This window comes from Heteronotia binoei, chromosome 17, assembly GCF_032191835.1.
Source record: "Heteronotia binoei isolate CCM8104 ecotype False Entrance Well chromosome 17, APGP_CSIRO_Hbin_v1, whole genome shotgun sequence".
NCBI lineage: Eukaryota > Metazoa > Chordata > Lepidosauria > Squamata > Gekkonidae > Heteronotia > Heteronotia binoei.
Window position 1 is genome coordinate 10092092 of NC_083239.1, and position 12204 is coordinate 10104295.

General features: G+C 47.4%; 1 protein-coding gene and 1 non-coding gene across 3 annotated transcripts in view; one reads left to right on the forward strand and one right to left on the reverse strand.

The window, feature by feature from the left end:
* PAFAH2 (platelet activating factor acetylhydrolase 2) overlaps positions 1–1573 on the forward strand; it is a 34457-nt gene extending 32884 nt beyond the window's left edge. Inside the window, exons 10-11 of one of the 2 annotated variants that reach the window (XM_060258410.1) lie at positions 1140–1250; positions 1313–1344. In XM_060258410.1, coding sequence (XP_060114393.1) covers positions 1140–1234 — 95 coding nt within the window. In that variant the 3' untranslated portion in view covers positions 1235–1250; positions 1313–1344. Of the gene's footprint in view, positions 1–1139 lie in introns of both variants that reach the window. The other variant, XM_060258409.1, reaches the window with a different exon arrangement.
* A 639-nt stretch (positions 1574–2212) lies between these two features.
* On the reverse strand, positions 2213–2287 carry TRNAT-UGU (transfer RNA threonine (anticodon UGU)). The gene has a single exon. It is a non-coding gene; the product is annotated as a tRNA-Thr (tRNA).
* Positions 2288–12204: the final 9917 nt, after the last annotated feature.

Consider the following 12204-nt stretch of genomic DNA (forward strand, 5'->3'; position numbering starts at 1 on the left):
TCCTTTCCCTTCCTCCCCCACAACAGACACCCTGTGAGGTAGATGAAGATATTGGATTTATATCCCGCCCTCCACTCCGAAGAGTCTCAGAGCGGCTCACAATCTCCTTTCCCTTCCTCCCCCACAACAGACACCCTGTGAGGTAGATGAAGATATTGGATTTATATCCCGCCCTCCACTCCGAAGAGTCTCAGAGCGGCTCACAATCTCCTTTCCCTTCCTCCCCCACAACAGACACCCTGTGAGGTAGATGAAGATATTGGATTTATATCCCACCCTCCACTCCGAAGAGTCTCAGAGCGGCTCACAATCTCCTTGATCTTCCTCCCCCACAATAGACATCCTGTGAGGTGGGTGGGGCTGGAGAGGGCTCTCACAGCAGCTGCCCTTTCAAGGACAACCTTTGCCAGAGCTATGGCTGACCAAGGTCATCCCAGCAGGTGCAAGTGGAGGAGTGGGGAATCAAACCTGGTTCTTCCAGATAAGAGACCGCACACTTAACCACTACACCAAACTGGCTCTCCAAATTATGTCATAAATGTACATACCGACTTTTATTACAGGATTTTAATGCTTGAGGGAGAGATTGCATTCCAAGGAGTGCATTCCCCAAGACTGTGGAAGGAGATGCAGGAGTTGTTCACATACCAAGTGCTGAAAATATACACCTACTTTCCTTAGGGTATCTCCATGCTGAACGTAGAATACTGTATTACAAACACACCAACAGGCAGGGAGTGCTGAATGTGTGAATTAAACCAGAGGCCTTGCTTTGTTGAGCCAAACACCTACATGCTGTGTTGCATTTTTAGAAGGATGCAGGCTTGAATAGATAGGTGTATTTATTCATTGTAAGCATTTCTATCCCACAGTCTCTCACCCAGGAGCTGGTTGATGTATGAGGGAGCTTGCAGATAGATGAAGATTCACAGTTTAAAAATAGCAATTAAAAATATTGTCCAATATGAAAATTTGGTTGGGGGGGTTTCAATTTAAAACAGCAGCAAATATATATTAATGAATATATATACTAATGAATCCTGCAGGTGTCCTTTATTTTAATGATTGTAACTGAATCTTGCCAACAGTGGTGTCTTGTTCAATAATCTTCCTGTGGTATCTTCTTTCTCCTCTCTTAGAGCTGAAAGAAGATTTTGACCAGTGGGATGGTCTTCTGGAAGGTGTTGGGAATGCCGTCATTCCAGATGGACCGCTGCAGAAGTCCAGCATGTAGACATAAAAGACAAAATGTTTCTGAGCATCCAGTGTACCCTGGATTGGGGGGAAGAAAGCATTCTCTTATATACAAAAGCAGTCTGGATTTAACACCTTAACCAACTTCATGGTGGATCCGCTGCTGTGGTGCTTTGGCCATCCTGTAGCTCACATAAACATGCCATTCAGTCCTCTGGCACTACAGACAGGAAGATGCTGTAGACAATAGGGCAGATCTGTCTGCATCTCTGTGGCTTTTGAGGAGGAGCAATAATAAGGATTGTTGTTCAAAACACAATCTGTTGGGGACTCTCTCCTGTTTTAGCTCTCATTGGAATGACAAGGCAGGTGAGTGAAACCATTTCTGCAGTCTGTGTTCTGGGGAAATAACACCAGTGCTTTTAGTGGTGAAATTCCTGCAGCTTCCTGTCAAAGGCAATCACAGTCATATGAACATATGAAGCTGCCTTATACCGAATCAGACCCTTGGTCCATCAAAGTCAGTATTGTCTTCTCAGACTGGCAGTGGCTCTCCAGGGTCTCAAGCTGAGGTTTTTCACACCTCTTTGCCTGGACCCTTTTAGTTGGAGATGCCAGGGATTGAACCTGGGACCTTCTGCTTACCAAGCAGATGCTCTACCACTGAGCCACCATCCCTCCTACATATGAAGCTGCCTTCTACTGAATCAGACCCTGGGTCCATCAAAGTCAGTATTGTCTACCCAGACTGGCAGCGGCTCTCCAGGGTCTCAAGCGGAGGTTTTTCACACCTATTTGCCTGGACCCTTTTTTGGAGATGCCAGGGATTGAACCTGGGACCTTTTGCTTCCCAAGCAGATGCTCTACCACTGAGCCACCATCCCTCCTACATATGAAGCTGCCTTCTACTGAATCAGACCCTGGGTCCATCAAAGTCAGTATTGTCTACCCAGACTGGCAGCGGCTCTCCAGGGTCTCAAGCTGAGGTTTTTCACACCTATTTGTCTGGACCCTTTTTTGGAGATGCCAGGGATTGAACCTGGGACCTTCTGCTTACAAAGCAGATGCTCTACCACTGAGCCACCATCCCTCCTACATATGAAGCTGCCTTCTACTGAATCAGACCCTGGGTCCATCAAAGTCAGTATTGTCTTCTCAGACTGGCAGCGGCTCTCCAGGGTCTCAAGCTGAGGTTTTTCACACCTATTTGTCTGGACCCTTTTTTGGAGATGCCAGGGATTGAACCTGGGACCTTCTGCTTCCCAAGCAGATGCTCTACCACTGAGCCACCGTCCTTCCCCGTCAACTGATTGTCTCACCTGTGATGGTACCTGGAGGATGAGGGATCTGGCCAATCGATGGCTCACTATGGAAATGAGAGTGAAGATTGCAAAACCTAATTGCAAGACCAAAAAAAACTCAGTGCTGAGTAGAAGCATCTCTGTCTTTGCATATGCCAGTCTTCAGATCCCTTCTCAGTACACAATTAGTTACTTCACAGATGGTTTTGTAGGCATTGACTTCTTTCCAGATGTTTTCATTGCCTGTATTGGTTTGTTAGGTTTTGTACCTGAACAGTAATTCAGACTCCCAGAGGTAGCCTTTCAAATGGTGAGAATGAACCAACTGTGTGGTTGGCAAATGGTAATTGCTGAATGGATTTACAAATTTAATTTCTAAAATCAAAGGATTTGGGTTTCAATTAGGTCTTAAAGCTTTCGCTTTCTGACCTAGACTCAAACTATTCCTGGCCCCAAGGATCTGTGTCTGGACTGAGGCCACAATGCTTATAAAGGGCTATTTCCTCACAAAGGAACGCCTACTCTCCAGTAGCTGCTTTAAGCTTAGGAAAAGTGAGAGAAAGAACATCTCACAGGTGCCTGTCTCTTTCCCCTTCTGGGGTGTAAAGCAGTGTAATCATGGAAATGGTGTGAGAAGTTCCCACCACAGCCATCTCATACACACATATGATCACATGTGAGAGGCCCAGTCCAGATATAAGTCCTCATTAGTGCATGGGGTTGGCCCGGATCTTGGGGCTGGTTCGCACATTACAAAGTCCTCACTGCATGGCTGGGGTGCCCGGTGTAGCGTCACAAATGCCAAGTTGCACAGTCCTGATGTGTATTCAGTTGCCTTCTCCGAATAAGCCAGTCACCTCTCCCCACCCCGTTATTAACTCAGGAAATCCTCTGCAAATGCTGCTGGGGTGACTTGCATCATTCACAAGTTTGTATGACTTGCATAAAATGAAGTCTATCCTTGTTTTTGTTTTTAATTAACTCTGCAGAAATTGGAGATTTGTTAGTTTTAACATGTTCGTGTGCTGCTAATCTTGTTGAGCGTCCTTTTCTTTATTCTGGTTGGGAGGGAGGTGGGAGGGCAGTTGGGTCGCTGGGCTGAATTTGAAAAGGAAGGACTGTTGCACATAACGGGGCAAAAGGTACGGCTATGGGCTGGAACACTTGCTTTTTTGTGATGGATCTTATGTCTTGACATAAGTGTCAGCAGAGGGTTCATTGAAGTTTCAAAATGATCAGACTTGTCTTTGATAAAAAAAAAAACCAAACTAAGTTGCCTTTATTGATAACCACAATGTTACTCTCTACATGGATTCATTGGAACTAATAACACATTGCTTGAACCATTGGCATTTATGGATACACTTCAAAGGATTGGTGCTTTAAACTATTTCCCATAATAAAACTACAGTATGTCCCCGCAAGTAACACTTTCACATGCCCGCTTATCTTTCCCAGCGATGGTTACATCCCCCTCCCGGTGATGGCCTTGCTCCGCCCAGGAGGCGCCTGGGAAGCTGGCTGAGCATTCTGCCCTTCAAAGGCTCGCCTGGTTTCTTAGAACTTTGGTAACAACTATTCTCACCCCCCCCCCTTGTGCTATGCGGGCACTTTGGTTAGTAGCATAAAGATTTATTAAGCATTCAGGTTAATAAGCAGTAATTAATAAATTCAGAAAGCAAATGCAACTTCAATGAAACATAGCCTGACAATAAGAGGACACCTTTATGTTGTATACAAAACCTCGAGAGCAAGAATTTGGCATGCTTGTGAGAGAGATTATTTGCCAGCCCATCCTACTAGTCTGAAATGGTCACCAGGATTGCTGGGCTTCATTTTCCTGGAGCTGCAATGTACTCTCAGCTCCTCTGGCTCAATCTAGAATAGTTCCTGTTCATGTTCCAGCCACAACTTCAGCCACCCTTTGGCCTTCTGCAGTGGTCTGAAGAGCTTATATGGCTCCCTTGCTGTCAGAGCTCCTGGTACCTCCTACAGGCTGTGTATCTCTACCCCTGCAGCAGCTGGTCTCCCTTTCTAGTGTGCTGGCTTTTCTTTATGCTCTGTCCCTAATGCAGTGCATGGGATTGGGCACTTCCCACCATACACCGGTTTGGTGTAGTGGTTAAGTGTGCGGACTCTTATCTGGGAGAACCGGGTTTGATTCCCCACTCCTCCACTTGCACCTGCTGGAATGGCCTTGGATCAGCCATAGCTCTGGCAGAGGTTGTCCTTGAAAGGGCAGCTGATGTGAGAGCCCTCTCCAGCCCCACCCACCTCACAGGTTGTCTGTTGTAGGGAGAAAGGTAAAGGAGATTGTGAGCCGCTCTGAGACTCTTCGGAGTGGAGGGCGGGATATAAATCCAATATCTCCATCTACCTCACAGGGTGTCTGTTGTGGGGGAGGAAGGTAAAGGAGATTGTGAGCCGCTCTGAGACTCTTCGGAGTGGAGGGCGGGATATAAATCCAATATCTTCATCTACCTCACAGGGTGTCTGTTGTGGGGGAGGACGGTAAAGGAGCTTGTGAGCCGCTCTGAGACTCTTTGGAGTGGAGGGCGGGATATAAATCCAATATCTTCATCTACCTCACAGGGTGTCTGTTGTGGGGGAGGAAGGGAAAGGAGATTGTGAGCCGCTCTGAGACTCTTCGGAGTGGAGGTCGGGATATACCGGTAAATCCAATATCTTCTTCTACATTCCTGCTCAGGGCTTTTTTCCCTGGGGGAACATGGTGGAATGGAGTTCTGGAACTTCTTTGTGGAAACAAAATTCTCCAAAAATGTTTACAAGCATATGAGGAGTACCCATGTGTTTCTCCTTCACTTTTCTCTTGAGAGTTCCAGCACCTCTTTTTCCAGGGGGGGAAAAAAAGTCCATCTCCTGTTGGACTTTTTGTGTGTGCTTGTGCCCCTGGTGTGGCTGACCCTGAGCATTTCTAGTCAAACATCCCTCCACCGTTCTACGCACCCTTAGTTTGCTGTAATGTTTTTTTCCAACCAGAAGTGAGTTTCCAGACTGTCCGATTCTCAATATGATCCCACATGTAATGGAGTTGTCCTCCTCCCCTTCATTCCCTCTCTCTTTGCCAGAGAGATGAAGGGAATCTGTGTGAGGTCTGAAGCCCATTTGTCCCCTCCCTTCCTGCTGTACAGGGTAGCATGCTACCATTTGAGCTCTGCCCTTTGATCTGAGGCACAGATAGGGTGTGTGTGTGTACTGCCTTACACACCTGCCCGGCCAGCTGTCTGTACCCAGTCAGGAGTTTCCGATCTATTCATGGGATGAACAATCAGGTGCTCCCAGTAAGACCCCTTGACCACAGTCTATGATGAGAGCCCCTTGACCACAGTCTACAGGAGAGCCAGTTTGGTGTAGTGGTTAAGTGTGCGGACTCTTATCTGGGAGAACCAGGTTTGATTCCCCACTCCTCCACTTGCACCTGCTGGAATGGCCTTGGGTCAGCCGTAGCTCTGGCAGAGGTTGTCCTTGAAAGGGCAGCTGCTGGGAGAGCCCTCTCAGCCCCACCCACTTCACAGGGTGTCTGTTGTGGGGGGGAGGAAGGTAAAGGAGATTGTGAGCTGCTCTGAGACTCTTCGGAGTGGAAGGCGGGATATAAATCCAATATCATCATCTTCTTTAAAAGGAAAAGGTCTTTATTTACTAAAATACAATCTCAAGCCACTGAAGCAGAAGGACATTTGGGAAAATATATCAAAACACTACAAGGTGTTACAGAACAAAGAAAAGAAAACATGAAACCAACAGAGCTGTACCTTAGCATTCCATCCCCTGGAATGAACAGGAGCCCACATAAACTTTGAAAACAGAGGCTAGTTAAGCCAGATTTCCCTCCATGGGTCCCCTTTGTTCCTCAGACCCTGGTGTGTGCACTTCTGGCAGGTGAGTATTTACTCCTTCCCCTTTTAGCTGGACAGATTTCACTCTAACCTGTTATGAGATTTGGAGTGGGTCCCCCTTGTACTGCTTTGCAACCCTTCTGCAGTCAAATTAAGGTGCATGAGAGCCAGTTTGGTGTAGTGGTTAAGTGTGCGGACTCTTATCTGGGAGAACCGGGTTTGATTCCCCACTCCTCCACTTGCACCTGCTGGAATGGCCTTGGGTTAGCCATAGCTCTGGCGGAGGTTGTCCTTGAAAGGGCAGCTGCTGTGAGAGCCCTCTCAACCCCACCTGCACTCATGATTAAATGGCTCAGAGGCAGAGAGTCTGTTTTGCATACAGAAGGTCCCAGGTTCGACTCCTAGCATCTCCACTTAAAGGGATCAGATGCTGATGGAAAAGACTTTGACCCAACACCCTGAGCAACCACTGCCATGCAGAATAGGCAAAACTGACTAAAGGCAGTCAGTTGATGGCAGCCTCGTGTTCTTGGTAAGGAAAGGGGTGGGGCTCAGTGGAAGCTCCCAGGTTCTATCCTAGCACCCTTGGTAGGGAAACCAGTCCCACACTTCGCATTATGTTTGCCCCGTGAGGACTTGTGGCAGGATGCCAACTGCAAGCTTTCTATGTGACTTCAGAATCACATTGTTCTCTCCTGTTTGTCCTGCAAAGAACCTACTCAGAGGTAGATAAGGCTGAGAGAGAGAGAGAGAGTGTGTGATGGGCCCAAGGCCAGCATGGTGTACTAGTGCATGGCTGTCAAACTCGTCTGGATCTGACATAAATGAGATATTGTCGGGTCAGGCCACGTGTCACAAAATGCAATGCCAGGAAGTGGAGAGAGGAGCTTTATAAAAGACACAAACACAAAGGTTTTTTTTAAAAAAAAACTTAAAAGATGAGCACTCTTGCAATATTGTGTTAGTTAAACAGTCTCTGATAACTGGCCTCTCTTGTTCTGAGTTATTGCATCAACATCAGGAGACAATGCTCTCGCAATCTTGAGTATGCTGTTCAGGTGTTGTTCAGGCGTATATTTTTATTTATTTATTTATTTATTTGTAATTTATATCCCGCCCTTCCCACCAAGTGGTTCAGGGCAGCTTACAACATATAAAAACTAACATAAAACATAAAAGTTTAAACATTTCATATAATTTACATAATTAAAATTAGACCACTCAAACAATTTACATATAAGAACATTAAAACATTCTACAGTCTTATAAAACTACGCTCGATTTCAGATTTCAGCGCCGGTTAGTTGTAAGCCTGCCGGAAGAGGGTTGTCTTACAGGCCCTGCGGAATTGAGCAAGGTCCCGCAGGGCCCTTACTTCTTCCGGAAGCTGGTTCCACCAGAAAGGGGCCATTACAGAGAAGGCCCTATCCCTCGTAGATTTCAAACGGGCTTCCTATCTGTAAGCTGCAAACCTACTTTGATTTATTGACATTCTACATGGTCAACACTTTGAGCCTAAGAATCAGAGGAAAATATGAAATGGCTGGACATTGTGAGCTTTTACACATAAATTGCTTCATGTGCTGGTCAGCCAATGGAGAAAACAGAGGCTTTGGTCTGTAGCTCTCGTGCAATTGAGCAAGCCTGGCAAAACAGGCTGTGACGCAAAAGGAAGCAATAGAAGAAGGAAACAGACAAGTTGCTTGCAAACCTGATAGGAGCACTCCGGGGGCCTGATCCACTCCAGAGGCAGCATGTTTGCTGCCCCTGGTTTAATGATTAGAGTGTCAGGCACTAGAAGACCCGGGTTCAAATTTCTGCTGTCACTAGGACACGCTCAGCCAAACCCATTTTACAAGGTTGTGAGAATGAAATGGTGGAGGGGGGGGGGAAACAATAATGGAAGCTGCTTTGAGCGCTCATTGGAGAGAAAAGCAGGGTATAAAAATCTAATGTAAAGGTCACACAGTGAGTGTCCTACCAAAGCACAGATTTGAACCCAGGCCTCCTGGGCCTTCATTTGGCATACTAATCTCAACACAGCAGATTTCAGTATGGTCTCTTTCCTTTGCGCTCAAATTTTAAAGCATGGATTTGTACTCGCAGATCAGATCGCTCATAACATCCCACACACGAGCATGTGGCAAAATAGATGCATATGTTTGTCATGGGGGGGTTTGAACACAACAGGCTGTGTGTGGATTGATTGCACAAGAAGAAGAAGATGATGATGATATTGGATTTATATCCCGCCCTCCACTCCGAAGAGTCTCAGAGCGGCTCACAATCTCCTTTCCCTTCCTCCCCCACAACAGACACCCTGTGAGGTGGGTGGGGCTGAGAGGGCTCTCACAGCAGCTGCCCTTTCAAGGACAACCTCTGCCAGAGCTATGGCTGACCCAAGGCCATGCTAGCAGGTGCAAGTGGAGGAGTGGGGAATCAAACCCGGTTCTCCCAGATAAGAGTCCGCAAACCCGGTTCTCCCAGATAAGAGTCCACACACTTAACCGCTACACCAAACTGGCTCTACTAGCAAGTAGGAAACAGCCCTTGACAGGTGATTGTAGCCTGAGGTCCAAGTGACCCACACAGTTCCTTTCACTGTAGCCAGAGGAGCATACAACAGACTGTATTATATATATATAATTCTCCTATAAGGAGAATTAGCTGGTCTTGTTTTTGTATAGCAACAGAGCTCTGGCTCAGGCTTAGCCACGAGGAGGGCCAGCCACTGTTAGCAAGCCTTTGGACTGAAAAGCCAGAGTCAAAGGATGCCGGGAGTGTAGCGTTGCCTCCTGCAGCTCTTTCTCCTGCTGCTTTGATCAAATAACTTCGCTAACCCAAGTAGCTCCTCAGTGAAGCGGCACAATTCCTGCGGTCTCTTCTCCCAGCAAGGTGGCTGCAGCATCCGCCTCGGAACCTGTGGTATGTCTTCTCGTATGGATTTTCCTCCTGTTGGTTAAATCTGCACAAACGACTGGTGCTGCTTAGAGAATCAATGAATGCTCAAGCAAAGACACTCCCCTGGCTGCAATTCCCACAGAGGCAAGGAGCCCGGATTCCCAGGGATTACAACAACATAATCAGAGTCCTGTGTCACTTGCAAGGCTATGACAGATAGCATGGAATGAGAATTTATAAGCCACAGTTTACATTTAGGGCCCCAGGACCAACAAAGGGGGCTGGGATCCCAGCAGCACCACACGCAGGCCTCAGATTCAGCAGGAGCACAGCTCCTAAACCTTCCTGATGATTCCCCCTCTTCCTCCCCACCTACCTTGTCCATTGAATAGTAAGTGCAGCTGGATAACAATCCCTGGATTGGAGAGTGGGCAGCCAGCCAGCCACCAGGAGCTTTGCCACACCCCCAGCAGCTATCATTAACCCCTGGAGAAGCTCATGCCACCCTTTCTCCACTTCTTATGTGATTTCGGGCAGTGGGTGGCTTGCTGGCCTTTTGACTGGGGGGGCAGCCTAGGGTTGCCAAGTCCAATTCAAGAAGTATCTGGGGACTTTGGGGGTGGAGCCAGGAGACTTTGGGAGTGGAGCCAGGATACTTTGGGGGTGGAGCCAGGAACAAGGGTGTAACAAGCATAATTGAACTCCAAGGGAGTTCTGGCCATCACATTTAAAGGGGCACCACACCTTTTCAAATGCCTTTCTACCATAGGAAATAATGAAGGATAGGGGCACCATATTTTGGGGCTCATATTTTGGGGCGTTTTGAAACTTGGGGGGGTATTTTGGGGAGAGGCAGTAGATGCTATACTAAAAATTTGGTGCCTCTACCTCAAAAAATAGCCCCCCCAGAGCCCCCAATACCTGCGGACCAATTCCCCATTATTCCCTATGGGAATCGTTCTCCATAGGGAATAATAGAGTGCCCAGTAGACATTTCCCTCCCCCCTCATGCTTTCTAAAGGGGGGGGAGGGCCTCCCAACCAGGGAATCCCCTGCCCCCTCCCTCTCTCACACACAAATACTTACTGGGTCTTGTTCCTGCGGAACTTTACTCGCTCTGAAAACGAAAGCAAAAGAAAGGGAGAGACATTGGTGATCAGCAATGTTCCCTCTAAGCTATGGAGTCTTGTGAGCAGAAATTCTACTTTATGAGCTACTAGCATTAAAGTTATGAGCTATTGCATAAATAGTTTGCTCTGGGGGCCATATTTTGTGAGCTAAGACAAAAATGTATGAGCCAGATAGGGTTGCCAAGTCCAATTCAAGAAATATCTGGGGACTTTGGGGGTGGAGCCAGGAGACATTGGGGCGGAGCCAGGAACAAGGGTGTGACAAGCATAATTGAACTCCAAAAGAGTTCTGGCCATCACATTTAAAGGGATAGCACACCTTTTTAAATGTCTTCCTTCTATAGGAAATGACAAAGGATAGGGGCACTTTCTTTTGGGGCTCATAGAATTGGACCCCCCGGTCCAATCGTTTTGAAACTTGGGGGGTACTTTGGGGAGAGGCACTAGATACTATACTGAAAATGTGGTGACTCTACCTCAAAATAATTGCCAAGGTAGGATATAACATGTAGCGTTTATGTGACTGTTTCAGAATGCTTCACAGGCAGTGTCTTGTAACTCGTACAGCTGCTTTGTGAGGTAGGCTGATGTTATTGATGCCTATATGGTGTGAGGAGGAGAGAGAGAGAGTGGCTCACCAAAGTCTCCCTGACAAGTGTGGCGGAGGAAAGAGGGAAAGCGAGAGACATTTCTGGAACACAGTTCATTCATATGATGGAAGAGGGAATAGGAAGGCAGTAAGAAAAGCAACAAACTCAGAAACCCACTAGATTGTTTATATAGCGGTTTCAGAATGCCCAGGTAGACTGGAAACAGCAGGAGGCAGAACTGCCAGGGAGAAGGCAAACAATTGTGGGTTCCCCATGCAGTCCAACAGAGAGGACCTTGCAGTCTTGCCTCTCTTCCTGATGCATTCAGGTAGGATTACATTGCGACCTACTTTTCATGCACAAGCTGACTCTCACTGGGGGCTTATTTGTACCTGTGTTTTCCAACAGCAGTCGGTCACTACTTCAGCTCTGTGCATTTAGCAGCGGCCACCTCTGGAGGGGTCCCCCCAGAGCTGGTAAGGACAGGAATGACATTCTTTGTAAGGGTGGATTAGGTGTGCATCCTAGGAGAGCCAGTTTGGTGTAGTGGTTAAGTGTGTGGACTCTTATCTGGGAGAACCGGGTTTGATTCCCCACTCCTCCACTTGCACCTGCTAGCATGGCCTTGGGTCAGCCATAGCTCTGGCAGAGGTTGTCCTTGAAAGGGCAGCTGCTGTGAGAGCCCTCTCCAGCCCCACCCACCTCACAGGGTGACTGTTGTTGGGGAGGAAGGGAAAGGAGATTGTGAGCCGCTCTGAGACTCTTCGGAGTGGAGGGCAGGATATAAATCCAATATCTTCATCTACCTCACAGGGTGTCTGTTGTGGGGGAGGAAGGTAAAGGAGATTGTGAGCCGCTCTGAGACTCTTCGGAGTGGAGGGCGGGATATAAATCCAATATCTTCTTCTTCTTCTTCTTCATCCACCCCCTGGTTGGATTTTGCATGGCTGTTGTGTTACAGCCCTCCTATGCAACTAACTTGCTTAAAGGAAAATGCTGCTATAACACAACAATAGCCAACTACAGCGAAGGGCAGCTTCAGTTTGGAGATGTCTCTCCATTTTGGCATCCAATTTGTTTTCATTCACATGCCATTGTGCTCCAGTTGCCCTTTCCCCATCCTCCGGACCCTCATTCCCAAGCCTGCTTGGCTACACTCTTTGAGGGAAGGTCACAGTCCAAGTACATTATCATGCCATCTGGATAGGAAGGGGTGCCTTATCAAAGCCCC